Source organism: Rhincodon typus, chromosome 25 (assembly GCF_021869965.1).
Source record: "Rhincodon typus isolate 14 chromosome 25, sRhiTyp1.1, whole genome shotgun sequence".
NCBI classification, from domain to species: domain Eukaryota; kingdom Metazoa; phylum Chordata; class Chondrichthyes; order Orectolobiformes; family Rhincodontidae; genus Rhincodon; species Rhincodon typus.
In genome coordinates this window covers 36164083-36186798 of record NC_063356.1, presented here as the reverse complement: position 1 = coordinate 36186798, position 22716 = coordinate 36164083, and the positions used below count along the sequence as shown (strand labels likewise).

General features: G+C 42.8%; 1 protein-coding gene across 2 annotated transcripts; it reads left to right on the top strand.

Annotated features, from left to right (window-relative positions):
• Window positions 1–4230: 4230 nt before the first annotated feature.
• On the top strand, window positions 4231–17028 carry LOC109915657. Of its 2 annotated transcripts, none has more exons than XM_048612083.1 (3): window positions 4231–4484; window positions 9449–10736; window positions 15799–17028. In XM_048612083.1, exons 2-3 carry the CDS (start codon window positions 10606–10608, stop codon window positions 16307–16309), a joined length of 642 nt encoding a protein of 213 aa, XP_048468040.1. In that variant the 5' UTR covers window positions 4231–4484; window positions 9449–10605; the 3' UTR covers window positions 16310–17028. The 2 variants fall into 2 exon arrangements, with proteins under 2 accessions (XP_048468040.1, XP_048468041.1); XM_048612084.1 differs by lacking the exon at window positions 4231–4484 and adding an exon at window positions 4612–4764.
• Window positions 17029–22716: the final 5688 nt, after the last annotated feature.

Sequence of the window (22716 nt, the reverse complement as noted above, 5' to 3'; positions counted from 1 at the left end):
TTCCTGCTCCTCTGATGCTGCTTGGCCTGCTGTGTTCATCCAGCTCTACACCTTGTTATCTCGGACCCAGCACTGATCCTTGTTGTGGCACACTGCTGGTCATCTTGTTGCATTTGATCATGGATTGCTTCAGTATCTGAGGAGTTGTGAATGGTGCTGAACATTTTGCATTCATCGGCGAACATCCCCACATCTGAGCTTGTGATGGAGGGAAGGTCATTGATGAAGCAGCTGAATATGGTTGGCCCTAGGATACTACCCTGAGGAACTCCTGTAGACAGATCCTGGAGCTGAGGTGACTGACCTCCAACAACCACTACCATCTTCCTACGTGCCAGGAATGACTCCAACTAGCAAAGAGTTTGCCCTTGATACCCACTGATTTCAATTTTGCCGGGTCTCCTTGATGCCACACTTGGTCGAATGTGACTTTGATTGTGAAGGGCTGTCACTCTCACCTCCTATTTCTTACCTTTTTCTAGAACAGTGTAAACTTGAGCAACTGCTAAAACTTCAAAACGGGACTGTCTAGCAGAGAATTCCATCAGTTAGACACCAATGGAGAAATACAACCTGCATTCTTGGTCCGAATAAGAAGTGAAAAATCAGTTCTGTGCAGGATTGATTTTCTGGATGGCAGGGTTTCCTGCCCAATCCCAGGCAGAATCCGGAGTGAGGAATGAGTACTATTTCCTGATACTGGCTGGAGACAGGACTTCCTGAATACACTCCAACACTTTTTCAAAGTCTTAGAGAAAATTTGTAGCTTGGGTTGTGGATGCAGTTGTTCGTTAGCTTGCCGAGCCGGTTGTTCTGTGGTTATATGAATGTATAATATGAATAGGTTGTTCTCACCATAGCACAACTAGCTCTGCGAGCAAGCTAACAACTATACCTCCAACACCCTGCAGTGCTAGTCTTAGGAGTGACTATGATTGGGACCACAAGCAGATTCAAAGCCCCAGAGTCAGGGACCAGGGAAGTGAGGGATTGGCTGGAGGTATCTTACAGCGGCTGTAGCCAAGGTAGGTATGAAGAAAGACAAAAAGAGAACGAGAGGGAGCAAGGTGAGTGTCTCACCAGAGAGGCTACAGAGGCAGAAAACACAAAAGAGGGAGCAGACCATGTGCAGCACACCCAGTGCTGAAATGAGGCTTTTCAGGGAGGGTCACCTTCCTTCTTGTCCTAAGTTCAGAGTTTCCCATGACCCACAACTCTTCCTAAAACCCTCAAAATTGAAGTTGAGCAGTAAACAGCCCTTGTGATTATTAATTGACTCTGTAAAGGAACTCAATTTGGGAAGAGATAGTGAGGACTGCCGATGCTGGAGTCAGAGATAACACAGTGTGGAGCTGGAGGAACACAGCAGGCCAGGCAGCATTAGAGGAGCAGGAAACCTGATATTTAGGGTCGGGACCCTTCTAAGCTCCACACTGTTTTATCAATTTGGGAAGAGGTGTGTGGGCCAGTCTAGGCCTTGCCGGTCTTCAATAAAATGGATTGTCAGAGTATGTGGGACAATGATGGGTGAGCTATTGTGGGAATGATATCTCCTCTGCCTACTAAGCTGCTAGCATGGAACTATAACGTTTGGTCCTTGCTTTCTCTGAGGTTCATTCATTATATTTTACACGTATGCCAGCTTTTGCTCAAAAAATAAAATCAAATTGTTGAAGCTTTTGAAAATTTTGTCCAATTTACAGTAAGGAAGCTGAACTATTTTTGTGTGTAAACTCCACACAAGCTTCCTTTCATCCTGTGCCCTCTTTCATCCATTTATCTAGATTTCCTGTAAAATACTAAGTTTTCTTTTCTGTTCATTTGTGGGATGTGGGCATCGCTGGCTGGCCAGCATTTCTTGCCCATCACTCATTGCCCTTTAGAAGGTGGTGGTGAGCTGCCTTCTTGAACTGCTGCATTCCTCCTGCTGTGGGTTGACCCACAATACTATTAGGGAGAGAATTCCAGGATTTTGACCCAGCGACAGTGAAGGAATGGCGATATATTTCCAGCTCAGGATGGTGAGTGACTTGGAGGGGAACTTGGAGGTGATGGTGTTCCCATATACCTGATGCCCCTGTCCTTCTAGATGGAAGTGGTCGTGGGTTTGGATGATGCTGTTTGAGGGTCTTTGGTGAATTTCTGCAGTGCATCTTGTCGATAGTACACACTGCTGTTACTGAGCGTCGGTGGTGGAGAGAGTGAATGCTTGTGGATGCAGTGCCAATCAAGCAGGCTGCTTTGTCCTGGATGGTGTCAAGCTTCTTGAGGGTTGTTGGGGCTGCACTCATCCAGGCAAGTGGGGAGTATTCCATCACACTCCTGACTTGTGCCTTGTAGCTGGTGGACAGGCTTTGGGGAGTGAGGAGGTGAGTCACTTGCTGCAGTATTCCTAGCTTCTGACCTGCTCTTGTAGCCACTGTGTTTATGTGGTGAGTCCAGTTGAGTTTCTGGTCAATGGTAACCCCCAGGATGTTGATAGTGGGGGATTCAGTGATGGTAACACCATTGAATGTCAAGGGACGGTGGTTAGATTGTCTCTTATTGGAGATGGTCATAGCCTGGCATTTGTGTGGCACGAATGTCACTTGCCACTTGTCAGCCCAAGCCTGGATATTGTCCAGATCTTGTTGCATGTGAACATGGACTGCTGCAGTATCTGAGGAATCATGAATGGTGCTGAACATTGTGCAATCATCAGCGAACATCCCCACTTCTGACCTTATGATGGAGGGAAACTCATTGATGAAGCAGCTGAAGTTGATTGGGCCGAGGACATTATCCTGAGGAACTCCTGCAGAGATGTCCTGGAGCTGAGATGATTGACCTCCCACAACCACGACCATCTTCTTGTATGTCAGATATGACTGCAACCACCGGAGCGTTTGCCCCCTGATACCAATTGATTCCAGTTTTGCCAGGGCTCCTTGATGCCACACTTGGTTGAATGCAGCCTTGATATGAAGGGCTGTCACTCTCACCTCACCCTGGAATTCAGCCGTTTTGTCCATGTTTGAACCAAGGCTGTAATGAGGTCAGGAGCCGAGTGGCCCTGGCGGCACCCAAACTGGGCGTCACTGAGCAGGTTATTTTTGAGCAGGTGCTGCTTGATAGCACTGTTGATGACACCTTCTATTACTTTACTGATGATCGAGAGGAGACTGATGGGGTGGTAATTGGCCGTGTTGGATTTGTCCTGCTTTTTATGTACAGGACATACTTGGGCAACTTTCCACATTGTTGGGTGAATGCCAGTGTTGTAATTGTACTGGAACAACTTGGCTAAGGGAGCGGCAAGTTTTGGAGCACATATCTTCAGTACTATTGCCGGAATGTTGTCAGGGCCCATAGCCTTTACAGTATCCAGTGTCTCCAACCATTTCTTGATATCACGTGGAGTGAATTGAATTGGCTGAAGACTGGTATCTGTAATGCTGGGGACCACTGGAGGAGGCTGAGATGGATCATCCACTCGGCACTTCTGGCTGAAGATTGCTGCGAATGCTTCAGCCTTATCTTTTGCACTGATGTGCTGGGCTCTTCCATCATTGAGGACGGGGATATTTGTGGAGCCTCCTCCTCCAGTGAGTTGTTTAATTGTCCACCACCATTCACGACTGGATGTGGCAGGACTGCAGAGCTTAGATCTGACATTTGGTTGTGGGATCGCTTAGCTCTGTCTATCACTTGCTGCTTTCGCTGTTTGACATGCAAGTAGTCCTGTTTGGTAGCTTTACCAGGTTGATACCTCATCTTCAGGTATACCTAGTGCTGCTCCTGGCATGTCCTCCTGCACTCTCCATTGAACCAGGGTTGATCCCCTGGCCTGATGGTAATGGTTGAGTGGGGGATACGCCGGGCCATGAGGTTACAGATTGTGTTGGAGTACAATTCTGTTGCTGTTGATGGCCCACAGCGTTTCATGGAAGCCCAGTCTTGAGTTGCTAGTTCTGTGCAAAGTCTGTCCCATTTAGCAAAGTGATTGTGCCACACAACACGATGGAGGTTGTTCTCAATGTGAAGGCGCTACTTCGTCTCCACAAGGACTGTGCGATTGTCACTCTTACCGATACTGTCATGGGCAGATGCAACTGCAGCTGGCAGATTAGTAAGGATGAGGTCAAGTATGTTTTTCCCTCTTGTTGGTTCCCTCATGCTTTAGTGGCCTTTTATTACAATGTTGATGCAATAAATCTCTGTTCAGTTTGAGTTTGTTGCACGTAAACACAGTGTAATGTTATGTGAGCAGTCATCGACTTGTGTATTTGTATAAAACAGCTTAAAATTCTAAAACGGAACGAAAATGTCAAGAGAGGCTTATGACTTGCTGCAGCATGGTGTCATGGGAGTGGTCACAGCAATTACCATAGGAAAGTGAAAGTAGCTGTGAGGACAAACATAATAAGACCCGAGCCTTTTGGAAATTTGCGATACTGCAGTGTTCAGCAGTCTGCCTTCAACCCAGGCTTGCCTGTGTGACTGAAGTGAGTTTTTTTTAATCCCATGATTATTCACTACTTTTCCTCATTAAAAAAAAATCAGTACTGCCCTTTTCTCTTGTGTTGTAACTTTTTCTTCTTGATAACGGTACGGCTTCTCTCACTGTTTCCCAGTGCTAACCACTGAGCCACTGTGCCACCCCACAGAGTTCAAGGGAGAAATTCCTCCCTTTGATGAAGGCTCGAGTACTACAGGGAACCAGAGAGAAACTGGCATCGTGTAATGTCAGCTTTTACCTGTGAGACATTGTTGGCAAAATTGAAGGTAATGCATCTGAAATGGAAGGACCTGCCAGTGTTGTGTTGTATTAGATGAGCATGTCAGCTCGCTTGTCAAGAACTGTTGCTCATGATGAAGGTTTATATCACCACGCTCAGTGCAGGAAAAACCCAGGACCTACTGGATTTAGAACGGTAAAGAAATACCACTTGCTGGTGTAATTAGAAGGGGTTCTGTCATTAACAGATATAGTTTGTTTTATGGTACCACTGGTTACAGGTTCTATTGATGTGAGCGATGTTGTTTTAGAGACTTTGAGGAGGCCTAGATGTTAGGCCTCACTCCTTTGAGATCCTAACCTGGTCTGCCCAAAGGTCTATATAACAGCAACAGAGTGGATGGTGCTTTTAACGTTATTTGGTATTAACCTTTTCAGATCCATATACAACAGCTAAGTGCAATAGATAGTAGTAGATGCTTGACATGTAACTATAGCTGAAGAAGATCTAATGCTGGTTCAAACACAAATGAATACAAATGAAGCTTCAAAAATTTCTACAGACAGCAAAGTGACCATAACATACGGAATATCTTAGATTGTAGAATTAGAAAGCGAGGTTCAATCATGCATGGGAAAAGATACCAGGGGTCCAATTCAGAATCACAGGTATTAAAACTTCAGGCAGGACAGAGTGAAAGAGATGTACAGCATGAAAACAAACCCTTTGGTCCAACTTGTCTGACCAGATATACTAAATTAACCCAGTTCATTTGCCAGCATTTGGCCCACATCCCTCTAAACCCTTCCCATTCATATACCCATCCAGATGCCTTCCAAATGTTGTAATTGTACCAGCCTCCACCACTTCCTCTGGCAGCTTGTTCCATACACACATCACCCTCTGCGTGAAAAAGTTGCCCTTTAGGTCCCTTTTAAATCTTTCCCCTCTCACCTTAAACCTATGCCCTCTAGCTTTGGACTCCCTGACCCCATGGAAAAGACTTTGCTAATTCACCCTATCCATGCCCCTCATGATTTTATAAACCTCTCTAAGGTCACCCCTCAACCTCCAATGCTTCAGGGAAAATAGCTCCATCCTATTCAGCCTGTCCCTATCATGCAAACCCTCAAATTCTGGCAACCATCTTGTAAATCTTTTCTGCACCCTCTCAAGTTTAACTACATCGTTCCTATAGCGGGGGGACCAGAATTTAATGCTGTATTCCAAAAGTGGCCTAACCAATATCATATACAGTCACAACCTGATATCTCACCTCTGATACTCAGTGTGCAGAACAATAAAGGCAAGTGTACTGAACGCCTTTTTCACTACCCTGTCTACCTGTGACTCCACCTCCAACTATGAACCTGCTCCTCAACGTTTCTTTGTTCGGCAACACTCCGCAGCACCCTACCATTAAGTGTATAAGTCCTGTCCTGGTTTGCTTTACCAAAATGCAACGCCTCGCGTTTATCTAAATTAAACTTTTATCTGCCACTCCTGGCCCATCGGCCCATCTGATCATGATCCCGATGTACTCTGAGATAACCTTCTTCGCTGTCCACTACTTGAATGATGTCCCACCTGGAATGATAGGAACCAATTGTCCAATATCGTTACAATCAGGCTTAGAGAACACCAGCCTCGGCTTAACATGTTTAAAGAAAAAAATTGAAACCTCAGAGACAGTCCAACTTTTTGTAGTTCAGTAAATGCCAGCAGCTGATTGGAAAAAAAAAAGCTATCCAAGTGATAAGCTATGCCTAAGCCAATCGGAACGTATGACTAAGATACAAGAATGGCCCATTTAGCCCCTTGAGCCAATTGAGACCCTTGAAGCCACAGTTTATACAGCGGAGGTGTGGAGAAATGGTTTCTTTTGGAGGGTTGTTATTCTGTGAAATTCTCTTCCGCAGAAACCAGGGGAATGAATTGATTCAAGGCTGAGTTACACAGATTTTTGACTGACAAGGGAGTCAATAGTATTGAGAGGAAGATGGGGAAAGTGGTGTTATGCCGACCGTCAGAATTAGATGCAATCTTATTGGATTATGGGTTTTTATGGGAGAAGGTTATTCACTCATGGGTCATGAACGCTGCTGGATGGACTGATGTTTATTGCCATCTCTAGTTTCCATTGAGAAGTTGATAGTGAACTGCCTTTTTGAACTGCACATGAACTGTAGCTGTTCAAGAAGGCAGCTCATCAGAAATAAGAATGCATATTTTTAAACTGTATGCCTATTTCTAGTCTGTCCCATAAGCGGAAAAGTCTTCTCAGGATTCAATTGAATCAGTTCAGTTGACTTTGAATCCCAAGTCCTTATTGTCCACAACAATGCCCAAAAACCTGCAAAGGCACAAAACAGGATTGATGAGGGCAGACGTGGGACTTCAGTAAGGCATTTGACAAGGTTGCTCATGGCAGACTAGTTAGCAAGATTAAATCACACGGAATACAGAGAGAACTAGCCATTTGGATACAGAACTGGCTCGAAGGTAGAAGACAGAGGGTGATGGTGGAGGGTTGCTTTTCAGACTGGAGGCCTGTGACCAGCGGTGTGCCACAAGGATTGGTGTTGGGTCCACTTCTTTTCATTATTTATATAAATGATTTGGATGTGAATATAGGAGGAATGGTTAATAAGTTTGCAGATGACACCAAAATTGGAGGTGTAGCGGACAGTGAAGGTTACCTCAGAGTGCAACGGGATCTTGCTGGAAAAGCTCAGCAGGTCTGGTAGCATCTGTGAAGAAAAAATCAGAGTTAACATTTCGGGTCTGGTGACCCTCAGAACATTCGCTTTTCCAGCAACTTCTGTTTTTGTTCCTGATTTACAGCATCCGCATTTCTTTCGGTTTTTACAATGGGATCTTGATCAGATGGGCCAATGGGACAAGGAATGGCAGATGGAGTTTAATTTCGATAAATGTGAGGTGCTGCATTTTGGAAAGGCAAATCAGGGCAGGACTTATACACTTAATGGTAAGGTCCTGGGGAGTGTTGCTGAACAAAGAGACCTTGGAGTGCAAGTTCATAGTTCCTTGAAAGTGGAGTTACAGGTAGATAGGATAGTGAAGAAGGCATTTGATATGCATGCCTTTATTGGTCAGTGCATTGAGTGTAGGAGTTGGGACGTCATGTTCTGGCTGTACAGGAAATTGGTTAGGCCACTATTGGAATAGTGTGCAATTCTTGTCTCCCTGCTGTAGGAAGGATATTGTAAAACTTGAAAGGCTTCAGAAAAGATTTACAAGAGGGTTGGAAGGTTTGAGCTGTAGGGAGAGGCTGAATAGGCTGGGGCTATTTTCTCTGGAGCGTCAGAGGCTGAGGGGTGACCTTATAGAGATTTATAAAATCAGGAGGGGCATGGATAAGGCAAATAGACAAGGTCATTTCCCTGGGGTTGGGGAGTCCAGAACTAGAGGGCATAGGTTTAAGTTGGGGGGAAAGATTTAAAAGGGACCTAGGGGGCACCTTTTTCACACAGAGGGTGGTGCATGTATAGAATGAGCTGCCAGAAGAAGTGGTGGAGGCTGGTACAACTACAACATTTAAGAGGCATCTGGATAGCTATGTCAATAGGAAGGGTTAAGAGGGATATGGGCCAAATGCTGGCAAATGGGTCTAGATTTATTTAGGATATCTGGTTGGCATGGATGAGTTGGACTGAAGGGTCTGTTTCCATAAGACCATAAGACCATAAGACATAGGAGTAGAAATTAGGCCGTTCGGCCCATCGAGTCTGCTCCGCCCGTCAATCATGGCTGATAAGTTCCTCAACCCCATTTTCCCACTTTCTCCCAGTAACCCTTGATCCCCTTGATAATCAAGAACCTATCTATCTCAGTCTTAAATGTATTCAATTACCTGGTCTCCACCTCCACAGCCTTCTGTGGCAGTGAATTCCATAGATTCACCACGCTCTGGCTGAAGAAGTTTTGCCTTATCTCCATTCTAAAAGGTCTTCCCTTTACTCTAAGGCTGTGCCCTCGGGTCCTAGTCTCTCCTACCAATGGAACATCTTCCCAACATCCACTTTGTCCAGGCCATTCAGTATTCTGTACGTTACAATTAGATCCCCCTCATCCTTCTAAACTCCAATGAGTATAGTCCAAGAGTCCGCAAACGTTCCTGATAGGTTAAGCTTTTCATTCCTGGGACTATTCTCGTGAACCTCCTCTGAACCCGCTCCAGGGCCAGTAAATCCTTCCTGAGATATGGGGCTCAAAACTGCGCACAGTACTCCAAATGTGGCTTGACCAGAGCATTATAAAGCCTCAGGAGTACATCCCTGCTGTTATATTCAAGTCCTCTCAAAATAAATGCCAACATTGCATTTGCTTTCCTGACGACTGACTGAACCTGCAAGTTTCTGTGCTGTATATCTCTTTGACTTTATGACTGTATGATAGCAAGTCCCATAAACTGTCTTCCTTGCCCATTCAAGTCTCCTGCATGTACCAGACTGCATGAAAACTTGCAGCGTCCTGAAGGTTTGCAAGATCCTAAAAAATTGACAATGACAAAGCCTGAATAAATGGAGCTATGTGTGTTATCAGCCTATGCATGATCACAATTCATTAAAGCATTGAAACCTTGCTGGATTCCATCAGAATTTAAGACTCACAATCACAGTGGAATATTATTTATTTTCTGATAACGCAGTGTTTGCATTTGTGAATTTGTCCCACTGAATGAGCCTCCTTTGGTCTGATTTTTACAGAATGGCTGCAACATTGGGCCAAGTTAAAAGAGCTGTTCATGTTGAAATTGTTAACGACCCTGAGAATCAATTCTTCACTTCACCTGCGTGAGATTCAAAGATGTGACCAGAAAGAAACTGTGTTTAACTGCGAGGTTTGAAACAGTTACCAGCCTGGATGTGAAATCTGTTGGTTCCAGTTGCCAGGCGATTGAGGCTTTTCCCAGTTGGAAACAATTGAAACTGATCCATTTCCCCTGCTGATAAAACAATTGCCATTTTTTTTTTGCTTATTTTAGTTGAACCCAGTTTATGTAAAAGGAAATGAACAAAGCCACCTTGAATGGATTAGAGACCCTTGCACATCAGCATGATAATGTATGCAATCGTGAAATACTAAAGAAGAAACTAAAACAGAAACTGAAAGGAGCTGTATGTTTCATGCCTTTATTTGGAGAACACAATTAAATATTAGATAAATCCTTTAATAAACAATTACTCTACACACATACACCCAATTTCATTCATCTCCAGGAATGTAGTTTCTTGTTAAAATCTTACATTTTTATTGGCGATGTCATTTTTCATCTTCTTTATCTCCTTTCCACTGTACTTAGCCTCTCGGTGCTGGGTGGTGGTTGAAGCTGGCCATGAAAGAAAGGATGAACCACTGAATGTGACCAGCAAAACACAAAAATATTCCAATAAAATTACAGCATAATCTCAAAATGGAAACAATCCTGCCTCCCAAATTAACTGCTCACAATAGCTTCTCACTATACCTATCCAAAAATGTCTGCCAAGAAAATGGAAGAAAGTAAAAATTAGCTCCTTAACTACCCAGCAGCAACATATCTTCAGAGATTGAAGAAATGTTGATTGTTGATTACAGATTGAAATCTCTCTTTGTCTGGGAGTAGCCACAGTGTGCAAGGATGACTTCTTGTGGGCTTGTCATTCAAACTGAGTGGTCCTTTTGAGTGCCATTTGTAAAGGCCAGGCAGCCTACAGTTTCACTCAGTGCCAACTCATCAGTACACTGGCAGTCCCCGCATTCTGAATGGGTTCTGTTCTGGAGTCTGTTTGCAAGTCAAATTGTTCTCGAGTTTCGAACATAAAGCACAACAGTGGAAAACAGCTGTTTCTAAGTACATTGTCGAGTCTTTAAAATTACAACCATGTATGGGATCACATTAATAACTACGAGCACTCGTAAGTCGGATGTGTGTAAATTGGCGACTCACTGTCCCGCAAAAATGATGCTCCAGCGGGGTGTGCAGTTCCAGAACAGACACCAAATTCGCAACAGGTAAGATGAGGTTCTCGCTGACCAGAACATTTTCTGTTTTGAGAAGAGATGGCAGGATATGTGTCTGTTTAAATCCAAAGTGACTGAATTTTGCACTAAACAGATGCCCAGACCAGACTCCAATCCTGGAAGAGCTTAGTCTCATATTCTCAGGCACTAAACATTTTGCCAAGCTTGATGCCAAAACAGATATTTTTTCATATATCTCTCATCAGAGTCACAGGAACTGACAACTTTTCAAACACCTTACAGTAGATCCACTTTCTTCACATTCCCATATGGATTACCATTTAGCCAGTATATATTCCAACAACATGTGGATCATATTGTTAAGAATCTACCAGGTTATGTTGGTGTCACAGATGACACTGCAGTCCTGAGAAGAACTGACCATGAGCACAACACAAACTCCCATCAGCTCATGGCAGCAACAAGGAAACATGTTTTTGTTTTGAACAGTAACAACAAAAATGAAATTAACATGAACCAAAACAATTTCTTCAGTTCAATATACTCATCATCCAACATTCAACCTGATCTTGTCAAAATATAAGATAAATAGAAATGTCTACACAGCAAAATAGATGATTTACAAAGGTGTCTCAGTTTCTTCAACTTTTTAATTCCTGTGTATTCCAAATCCTGTGACCAAAATCTCTCCTCTTTGAATCATCCCCACAAAACTCAGCATACATATGACTGGAAAATTGCCAGCATATTTTTCAGTCTCTTGAGCGTGCCAGTGTGTTCTTCAATGTTATGATCCCTGAAAGCTTAGCACACGGGAAGTAGGTGCCCCCCCCCAGAAAGCCCTCAGACCATATCTATTACAGGATAGCAAGCCAATTCTCTTTGGTTCTAAGGTCTGTATGACAGTTCAGGTGAATGACAATTGAACATTGAAAGGATAAATTCTGCTCTAGTTTTCAGAATAACGGTTTCAATGAAGCTATTTTGCAAGCATTTCATCGTTCATGCTGATCGCAAGTCATCAAAAAGGATCTGCTGAAAACCTCGAACAAGTGCACCCCTACAATTCCAAAGACAACTTGTGAAGTTTCAAGGCTATTATTTCAACATACAACACAAATCAGGTTCCAGAAAGATCATTTCCAATGCTGTTATCAAACTTCCAGATCCCAATAAAAATAAAAGATATTCTTAGATCTACAAGCGGATATTAGTAAATCTGAACTGGAATGGAGTCTCAACAAAAATCTTATGCGTTTTGTTTGCAGTCAGATCAGATTCAGCAAGTTACAGCAGTTAATGATCAGCTGCAAAAATATCAACTTTGGCCTGAACACCAGCTCAAGTCCCTAAGCTCGTACATTTGTTCTGGTCATTCAGAAATGAGCTAGGACTCTCCAAGAATGTAAACTTCAAAGGCAAGCAAGCTCCATATTAAGCCATGCTGGACCATATTCATATGGACCCTGAAAAAACCCAAGAAATTGGTGTGGGAATCCATATGTTGTCCCAGCTTCAGTAAGGACACTGATCAAGTCATGTGATACGTATCAACTCTATTAACCTCAGCAATTGAAAACAGTTCTCACCCTCCACAGGAATTCTCCTGAGCCATGGCATGAGATATTAGATATTTTCCATGTCCAAGGACATGATTAGATTCTGGTGTCTGGATATTTCACCAAATTTCCTTTTGTGCCAGAAATCAAAGATACTACCGGTGCATCAGTTGTTGACAAATTCACCATTATCTTCCTCAACAAATTGTGCTTGACAATGGTCTGCAGTACACTGGGTATGTGGGAAATGGGGTGTTTAACATATTACATCTTCCCCTCACTGACCTCAGTCTAAGTCTCACTGAATGCACTATTCCCGTGGCAAAACTCATGATAATCACAACTTGTCAAGATTTTTTGGATTTCTATGCTATGTCCATGTGCTACTCCTCAAACTTTACCCTCACCAACAGCTGTCATGCGTTGGCAGATAGATGGGGACAGTTCTTCCCTTTCATACTGTGACCATCCAACCACATGTGCACAACACAATGTTGGAAAGAAGGTCCTAATGGTAGAAGAGCATGCAAACAGTTACCCCAACCTGAACCAGCTCAAACCAAAGATCAGAGTTTGAGATTTTCACATGAACACATGGATCTGTGGACAGATAGTATGTCATTGTATCCAGCCTAGGTCATATGATGTTGTGATGACCAATGGTCAAGCCCTAACAATAAATAGTTAACTTATCCAAATGGCATTTCATCAACCACCCATCATCCAGGCTGGCAACTTCGATTTTCAAAGTATCAAGCAGGACAAAAACCAAATGATGTGCAACAGACAGCATACTACAGATTGTGATCTGATCATGTTATATGTTCAGAAGGGATTATTTTAATGTGTAGAAATTATACATCCATATCATCATTGTACATGTTTATAAAAAAAATTCCCTAAACTCTAAAGGGAAAGGGGAATGTTGTATTATCACATAGATTCCAGACCCAAAAGGCAGTGTAACTTTAAAACAGTCACATGATATCCCAACTTGTGACATTCCAGTATAAGAGGTCCTTGCTGTCAGTTATTTGCTCTCACTGCAAGGGAGTGTGGTGTGGTCGGTCAGTCACATATATGCAATGTGACAGAGGTATAAGCAAATAGATTCTTGATTGCCAAGGGGACGAAAAATTATCCACGATATGTAGGGATAAAGAGTTGAGGCTAAAAGCAGCTGTAATCTCAGTGAATAGCAGAGCAGCATTGAAGGGCTGAATGGCCTACTCTTGTCCCTTGTTTGTATGTTCTTATGTGATGATAATAGTAAGCACAGAACACAGGTTATGTGAAGGTTTGAGATATCATAGTAGTGGAAATTGCAATATTATTAATAGACATAAAAAACATTCAGCTCAACAAGAAGCAGGGCTGAATTGTATGTTTTTGGCGAAGTCTGAGTTGTGTTGGGCTTTTTAGAGGGATTTCCCCTTTAAAACCTCGAGAGTTTTTTCACTATATCTTATCGAACTCACCTGATTAACTATTAACCCCACCCCTATGGCATTCCTCACATTTGATTTCAGCCCTATCTTATCATGCCCCACTTCCAGAACAACTTGCCACTCAGTGGATATCCCAGAATTCACCAGCAATCCTTGCACATGTGTGTGTGTAGTTATTCATAGTTTCCAGACAAGCCAAAATGTGACAGAATGGGCTGACAACCATTTAGGAACTCACAGCACAACATTAAGCTAGAGCTTTCTTGACAGTTCTACTGACAGAATGTGTATGGTAGTAGTTTGCTGTTTGTGGAAGCTACCTGGTTTCAACTGCACTTCAGAAATAATTAATTGACTATAAAATGTTTTGGGATATCCTGAGGTTTCGATAAGCACTATATAAATGTAAGAATTTTACTTTGATAAAATTACATGTTTCACAGGATGTGCAGCACTGAACATGGCCAAGCAACCAAAGTGGTCCACACTAATGTTAATGCTCTACATAAGTCTTCCCCCACCAGCCTCTACTAGCACCAGCAGCACAACTTTCAATTTCTTTCTCTAAAATGTACTCATCTTTGTTTGCCTTAAGTAGATAAGCTATTCATTAAAGGTAAATATGTATCACACACATAGTTTAAGGTCTCAGTTAGTTTTGCCTTCACTCAACAAGCAGCGTACTTTGAAAAAGTCTTTGTAAAATTTCCCATGAGTTGATTTGAACTCAGCTGGCCTTGACTCACAACTTAGGTTTATGTACCAGCAATAATATAGGCAAACATACCAAGGAAGTTCACAGGAGTGGAATCAGGTACAAGAAGGAGATAATAGGATGGATTGACTGAAGTCGTGGTGCATTTGATCTGAAATATAGAAACTAGGAGCAGGATTAGGCTATTCAGCTCTTTGGGCCTACCCAGCCATTCATTATGATCATGTGGGAAGAGAGAAAAGGCTGGCAAAGTGGATACCCAGCACAGGGCCTATTTAGCTGAAGGAAACGGTAGGGCAAAGACAATGAGGGAATGTCAGACATCATGACAACCTCAAGGCTTCTGTCTGGGAGTTTGTGATGTCTGTAGATAATTGAGATTCACAACTTCAGTCTGCCCAGCTGCCTGTGTCAGGAATGGTGAGTTTGCAGCACTAAAACAAAATTTGACTTCCTGCGTGTTTAATTAGCTACGTTGATGTTTAAAATAAACAAGGTGAACTAATTTGATATGAATCCACTGAGGTTAGTACAGAGCAATTTCATTTCCTGGCTGGTTTATATCAGTAATTTTGATCCTGATTGATTTGCTGTCGACCTCCTATTCAGACTTTTAGAGATTAATCCTCCTCCAGCTGTAATTGTGAGGAAATGCTTTCAGAGGTTTAAATAAATCCTTCCTTAACTGGAGGCAGTTCAGGGAAGATTCACTAGGATGATCCCTAGTATGGACGGATTGTCTTATGAGCAAAGGCTAAACAGGTTGGAACTCTATTGAAGTTAAGCTTCTGAAGAAGGTTCACTGGACCCGAAATGTTAACTTTGCTTTCTGTCCACAGATGATGCCACACTTGCTGAGTTTCTCTATCAATTTCAATTTATGTTTCAGATTTCCAACATCCTCGGTTTTTAGTTTTTTGTTTGGGATTGTACTCACTGGACTTTGGAAGAATGAGAGGTGATCTCATTGAAACATACAGGATTCTTAAGGGAATTGACAGGGTAAATACTGAGAGGATGTTTCCCCTCATGGGAAAGTCTAGGACCAGAAGGCACAGTGTCAGAATAAAGAGATGCTGATTTAAGACTGAAATAATGAGGAATTTCTTCTCTCAGGGATTGAGAGTCGTTAGAATTCCTTGTCACAGAGACCTGTGGGGGCAGAGTCCTTGTTTATCTTTAAGTCTGAGATGGATAGATTCTTGATCAGTGAGGGAGTCAAGGCTTACGGAGAAAAGGCAGGAATGCAGGTGCGTGCAATGTCAGATCAGCCATGATCCTATTGTACGGTGGAACAGGCTCAAGGCGCCAAAAGGCCTACTCCTGATCTTATTTCTTGTGCTCTTAATACTCTGTGTCCTTCTCTCTAGGACTTACATTTACAGCGATTATATATACAACTCGCCAACACCCTTGATCTACCTCAGGAAGAAAGGAGATGCTCTGTTTGTTAAGACTTCAGGCATGGCTCGCGGAAGTGTTGGGGTGCTCACCTATGCTTTTGGTTATACCCAGTTCTCACTGCTGTTCTCGAACCCCTATGATTATAATCTGTACTCTACAGTTTTAGCTTTATACATCCCGATTGAGCCTGAAATGACAGATGAAAAACTGTATTACAAGATGTACTACGAACTTGAGCCTTCATGTTGTTTCGCTAGAGTAGAATTGGGATCCGGAACTCAACAAACTCTTGTCAGGGGAGGGAATGGAGCTATTTCAGCTACTGTAACAAAAATGGGAAATTGCTCTATCAGTACCAGAGATGTTTACTCGGCTGATGACTACAAATCTAATTTTTTTAGAAAACCTTCCGCTCCAACAATAATGAAGCTACCACATACAGGTTTACAATTCATTTTTTTTATATATAGTATTTGATAGTACTGGCCTTGTATATCACTAAAAAGACTTCCCAACTTATACTCATCAGAGCGATTCACAAGAAATGCTAACTAATGTAAAACGAAAGCAATATTTATATGTTGTGAGGAAGTGCTGATTACTTGGCAAACAAACTCTAATTGGTAGATGCATTGCGATGGACAGTTCACCAGTTAATTATGACTGACAGTTAACTACCAAGTCAAGTTTAAATGTTAAACCAGGCAAGATTGACACAGCTTGGTCAAGGTGTTACCAATGGAGAGATACACCAGGGAATGCTATTATCTGCTTTGTTGTCTTGACACAAAATCTGCCTTTTTGTTTAGCAATGCTCAAACCTTGCTGATATATCTTAAAATATTGCGTTGGTAGAATGTACTCAGCTTTGAAAATGTTACACCAGTGTAAAGCCAGTTGATCTTGATCCTGATTCAGATTGAAGCTTTTTGTGAACCTTTGAAGTCTACAGAGACCAATGTTGAACAGATTAGAGCATGCAAAATGTTTTTTTTTTATTTTGAAACAGTTTACTGATTATGTGAACAATCCTAATGTAAACCCTGTAATCATGTAAACCTGACTCCACTGGTTAAATTGATGTAAATTTCAATCTGTAGTCATGAATGATTCTGACTCTGCCACACAATAATGGAATGCAAAAGCAGCAAGTGATTAGGGAACAGAGGGCAGATAAAGGTTTGAATGTGAGTAAATATTTCAGTGATTCTGTCTCATTTATCATGAACACAATGTTGAAGAATGTTTCACAAATTGATTCCATTAGTATATAATATTTCTGTTCTGAGGAAGGGTCACCGGACCTGAAGTGTTAACTCTGATTTCTCTTCACAGATGCTGCCAGACCTGCTGAGCTTTTCCAGCAACTTCTGTTTTTTGGTGTGTGTAGCATTTCTGTACCTGTTATGTGTCTAGTCCAAATGGTTACCTCTTCACCCAAAGAATGGGCACCACAACACATCAGTAACTAAAACTGAAGTCTTTTGAAGTTTGACATGCTGCTGGTATCTTCCACTGTGAAAACTGATGCAAAGTACCTATTCAGTTCCTTCACCATTTCTTTGTTCCTCATTTCTACTTCTCCAGCCTCATTTACCAACTGTCTTCTCTCTTACCTTTTATATATCTAAAAAGACTCTTATAATCTTCTTTTATATCACTAGCTACCTTACCCTCATGTTTCATTTTTGCCCCCGTTATGCTTTTTTTAGTTATCCTCTGCTGATTTTTAAAGGCTTCCCAATCCTCTAATTTCTCACTAATCTTCTTCTGTTGCTAGCCGTGGTTTCCTCATCCTCCCCTTCATATGTTTCTTCTTCCCAAATTATTCCCGGAAACTCCTGCCATTGCTGCTCCACTGTCTTCCTTGCAAGGGTCCCCTTCCAACCAATTCTGACCAGCTTCCCCCTCATGACTTTGTAGTTACCTTTACTCTACTGTAGTGCCATTATTTCTGATTCCAGTTTCTCCCTCTCAGACTACATATTATGGCCACTGCCCCAGGGTTTCCTTCACCTTTAGCTCCCTAATTAAGTCTACCTTATTACACATCACTAAATCCAGAATTGCTAGTTCCCAATTAAGCTCTACCACAAGCTGCTCCAAAAAAAAACATATCATAGACATTCCATGAACCTCTTTTCTTGTGATCCACTACTAACCTGATTTTGCAGACCCCTTGCATATTAAAGACCCCCATGATTATTAAATTAGTGCCTTTTCTATCTCCTGTTTTATTTTCTTCACCACACCCAGTCTACTGCTACGAGGCTTGGGCACAACTACCATCATGGTTTTTTCTCCTTTGTAGTTCCTCAATTCTACTCACACAGATTCTACGCCTTCCAACTCTATATCACTTCTTGCCACTAATTTCATTTTTTACTAGCAAGGCAACCCCACCCCCTCTGCCTATCTGCCTGTCCTTTCAATAGGACTTGTATCTTTGAATATTTAGTTCCCAGCCCTGATCTTCTTGCAGCTATGCCTCTCATACTATGAGATACTGTATTATGATTCTCTGTACCAACTCACTCACAAGCACACTATGTGTACTATACCCCATTTCCATTCATTCATAACTTTTTACTAACTCACTGACAAGCGCATTATGTTTACTATTTTGCATTTGATTCACTCATTCATGAAACCGTGTTTTTGAGGTACATTTTATAAACTGAATTAAATTAAATTAAACATTTACACCTTTCGATTCTTATCAGTCCCATGTTGCAAGCAGTGTTTAGACCTGTTCCTGTATCAACGGCTACCCCTGAATAAGTGTTAATGCTGTAACCTACTCAGAACAATGCCATCCCCACACAGTCGAAACTATGGAAAGATTATACTATTATTTAGCCCTTAGCAACCATCTCTCGGGACCTGAATAGGTTGCAGACGTCAAACAGTTTCCTCCACTAGTATGTACTCTTTAGATACATTTTAAATAGGGCCACCACCCTACTAAGGGCCACTTACTATTAAAATAGCACTTCTGTGAAGCTGCTTGAATGAACGTGTAAGAACTGTCAAAACCGGCAATAGTAAATGAAATCTCATGACCCAGCTGTGGGTGATCAGATTAATATCCTCCATACTTTTATTTTGTACACGTATAATTTCTCACTTGATTAGATCGTATAGGTGTAGTATTTTTACTAACGCTACTAACTTTAAAGACAAAAGGACTAACACATCTTAATTTTGCAAGCTCAGACTGGACAGACATTCCAATTCCATTAGGAGTAACAGCCAGTATTTAGTAAGTGCTTAAACTCACTCCTCTTCCCCAGGACAGATGTCACACAAACATTTGTGTACAATAGATACAACTATGTAACACCATAGTCTTAAAATTTTAATGTATGTAAGAACTGTGTATAAAGAGGCTACTGTAAAACTGTAGTTTGGATTCCATCACTGCCTCGGACTGTGTACTGCAGATGCTCAATACGGAGGCTATTTTCACCACTCACTGATCTAGTTCGTTATTGGACACAATCCCACAACTTGGCATAGTTGGCAAGATCACTGGGCACACCATAGTAACTGACCTGTCAGTGACACTACTACAAAGGTAAGAAATGTCCTTCCTAGAATGGTGACCTAGTCCCTGAATGCGATCCCAAACCCCTCATGAGTTGGCTATTTTTCTAATCCCCGGCATCCAGACCCGAACCACTCCAAATTGGTTGAAATTGCCTACAGCACAAGCATTTGAGTGACCATGATTGACCCCAATCAGCTGCCAATGACCTCCAAAGGTGGGCTGGCCCCTCCTGACATAACCGAGGAAGAAATGCTGTGGCAGTTACAGAACTACCTTGAAGTACAGGTCTCGCTAGGGACAACCCTAACCAAAATTGGGCAGAAATATTCCCAAAAGACAGTGGACTCTAGACGACATGAAATGGGTCCAGGGAGAAACCAGCCGACAGAAAGGTAAGGACAGAAGTAAATGGTTCCTTACGTTAATGGGACAAATTCACCTAAGGAATGAAATCATGTCTTGATCAGATGATCGCGAATTAAACCATCTTAAAGAGCAAGTAAAAGCAATGCATGAACAGATGCAAAAGCAGAGACCAAAGCAAGGAAAAGCTAAACTTAGAAATCGGGAGCTTGAGAAACAAAACAGAAACCGAAGGACAAGGTAACAGTCTTGTCAGTTTCTTGCCCAGTTCCCAAGCCCGTACAGAATTTGTATCCAACTATCCTTGACATCATGGAAGTGGTTCAGCAAAACCAAGCTATCGCCCTTGGGAAACAGAGGGACAAGAGTGATGGGTCCTCTAGCAGTGAAAGCAATGAGGACTGTATATCCCTGGCTCCATTTTTACAACACTTTAAAACTAAGAAGGTAGAATTAGAGAAAGTGGTAAGGCAAAGGTTAGAGGATGGCACTGAGGTGGATGTTCCAATAAAACAGGCTGAGAAACACACTGTGCATACATCTGTGACCCCTGAAAACATGGACAGGTGGCCTAAGGAAATGCCTCACCCAAAGAAGGGGCCAATGAAGACATGGGAAAGCCTTGACCGGTTAAGGGGAATATATATGCTGCATCCCTGGGATCGGGTACAGATTCTGAATGTCATTGTCACCGAGAGAGAAGGATGCTTTCTCCATGAGGCAGTCAAAGGTGAGTACGAGCAGGAGCTGTAAGCTGGCTGGACATCAATAAAACATTGGTTACACAGGTATAGCCCCCCCGAAGATTGATTGGATGAAAGTCACAACTTGCTGTCAAAAAGCTGCAGAGGAAGTCCCAGAATACGAGGAAAGATTTAGGACAACCTGGAAAGAGTATGCGGGAGTCCCAGACGTGCAGGGCAATAGGGATTTTGAAGTTTGTGATTACAGCCCACTGAAGTCTGCTTTTGTGGCCGGACTTAAACCTAAGCTTACTGAGCTGTTAAAGCTCACCAAACCGGACTGGGACCAGAGGGGGACTAATTATTATGAACTAGTGGGCTGAGCCCACCAGCTTGACCGAGATACGGGCACCAAATTGCAAACCTTACAGATGGGACAGATTCCCAGCAACTCCAGGAAGACCCAAGACAAACGTCCAGGGAAGTGTTACGTCTGTGGGAAGGAAGGCCACTGGGCCAGAGGCTACTGGCAAAGGGCAAAAGGGCAAAGTCACCCAATAAACAATAAGGAAGAGGAGACCCCGGAAACTGGGAGTAAGACTGATCTCCGAGAACAGTTTAAGGAGCTAACCACCAGCAGTGGCAGGAGCTGCTAAAGATGACAAAAAACTGAGAAAGCCTGCCCCGTATCTCTCTATGTTCCTACTGGCTTTATGCCAGCAGAGGGGAGATGGATTGTATGTGACCATAACGGTGGGCAACCTGGACATTGAGCACCTTTAGGACACAGGAACAGTGCCTACCCCAGAAGTACGAGACCAAATTCCCACTATGCGGGACAGTGAGACTAGGTTACGGAATAGGAGGTGATAGGATCGAAATTAAAAGGACAAGCCCACGCACATTACATTTAGTCCCCATAAGTTAGTGACCTTTGTACAGGTAGGACCTGTAGCCCAGCCGTTCCTTGGAATGGATATCCTTGCCCAACTAAATTCCTCTTTACATTTCAATGTTGGACAGATAACGTGGTCCATCAGAGCCCTACAAAGGGAATAATTACAAGACCACCCCATCTGAGCTAAAGACAAGGACGACTGCGAGTTACTGCAAATGGAACCTGTGACTTTCACAGGGATACCTCCACCTGGCACTAAACAGTGCCCCATCAGCCCGACATCTACCGCAGGAATCCTCCCGATAATTCAGAGGTTAGAGGAGAAAGGGATTTTGGTAAAAACCCACAGCACCCCTAACAGCCCGTGCAAAAGGCAAATGGGGAGTGGAGACATTGAATCCATACAGTGTGGCAACAGGCCATTTGGCCCAAAAAGTCCACACCAACCCTCTGAGGTCCAATCACCTGCCCTTTTCCTGTAACCCAGCAGTTCCCAAGTCTAATCCATCTACACAACCCTGGACACTATGGGCAATTTAGCATGGCCAGTCTACCTAAACTGCACATCTTTGGACTGTGGGAGGAAACCAGAGCACCTAGAAGAATCCCACACAGACACGGGGAGAATGTGCAAACTCCACACAGTCGGCCGAGGGTGGAGTTGAACCCAGGTCCTTGGTGCTGTGGGGCAGCAGTGCTAACCACTGAGCCATCAAGTGCATTAAGTATAGATTCCAGGAAAGCCAATCAATGCATCAATCGAAAAGTCCCACTATTAGCCAACCCCTCTACTATATTCAGTGCCTTAACACCAAGCCACAAGTGGTTCTCAGTTATAGATATGGCTAACAGCTTCTGGTCAGTACCCCGAGCACCTGAAGTACAGTTGTGGTTTGCCTTTACTGTACATCAACAACAGTACACATGGACCTGACTCCCACAGGGATTCCACAACATCCCAACTGTATACCATATGGACTTACAAATCCACCTCCGTGAAATGCCACCAACCAAGTCAGTTATCATTCAGTACGTGTATGACATAGTCTTCGCCTCAGAAACGAAAAGGTAACATGAGATGGACCTTAAAACCCTCTTAAACCACCTGCAATGAAAAGATCATAAGGCCGGTACTGAAAAGTACTCAAATTGCCCAGAAAGAGGTAATCTATCCAGGACAGAAAATCTCCCACGGGCAAGGGGAGATCACCCAAAGTCAGACTGTAGCCATACAGGCTGCCAAACAGCCTACGACAACTCAAGAACTGAGGGCTTTCCTGGGTCTGTGTAACTTTCACCGGTGCTGGGTTGATTCGTATACCCAACTAACCCAGCCTCAAATAGACATCCTGAAGGGGAAACGGGACTCGAAGGAGTAGACAGCACTGAC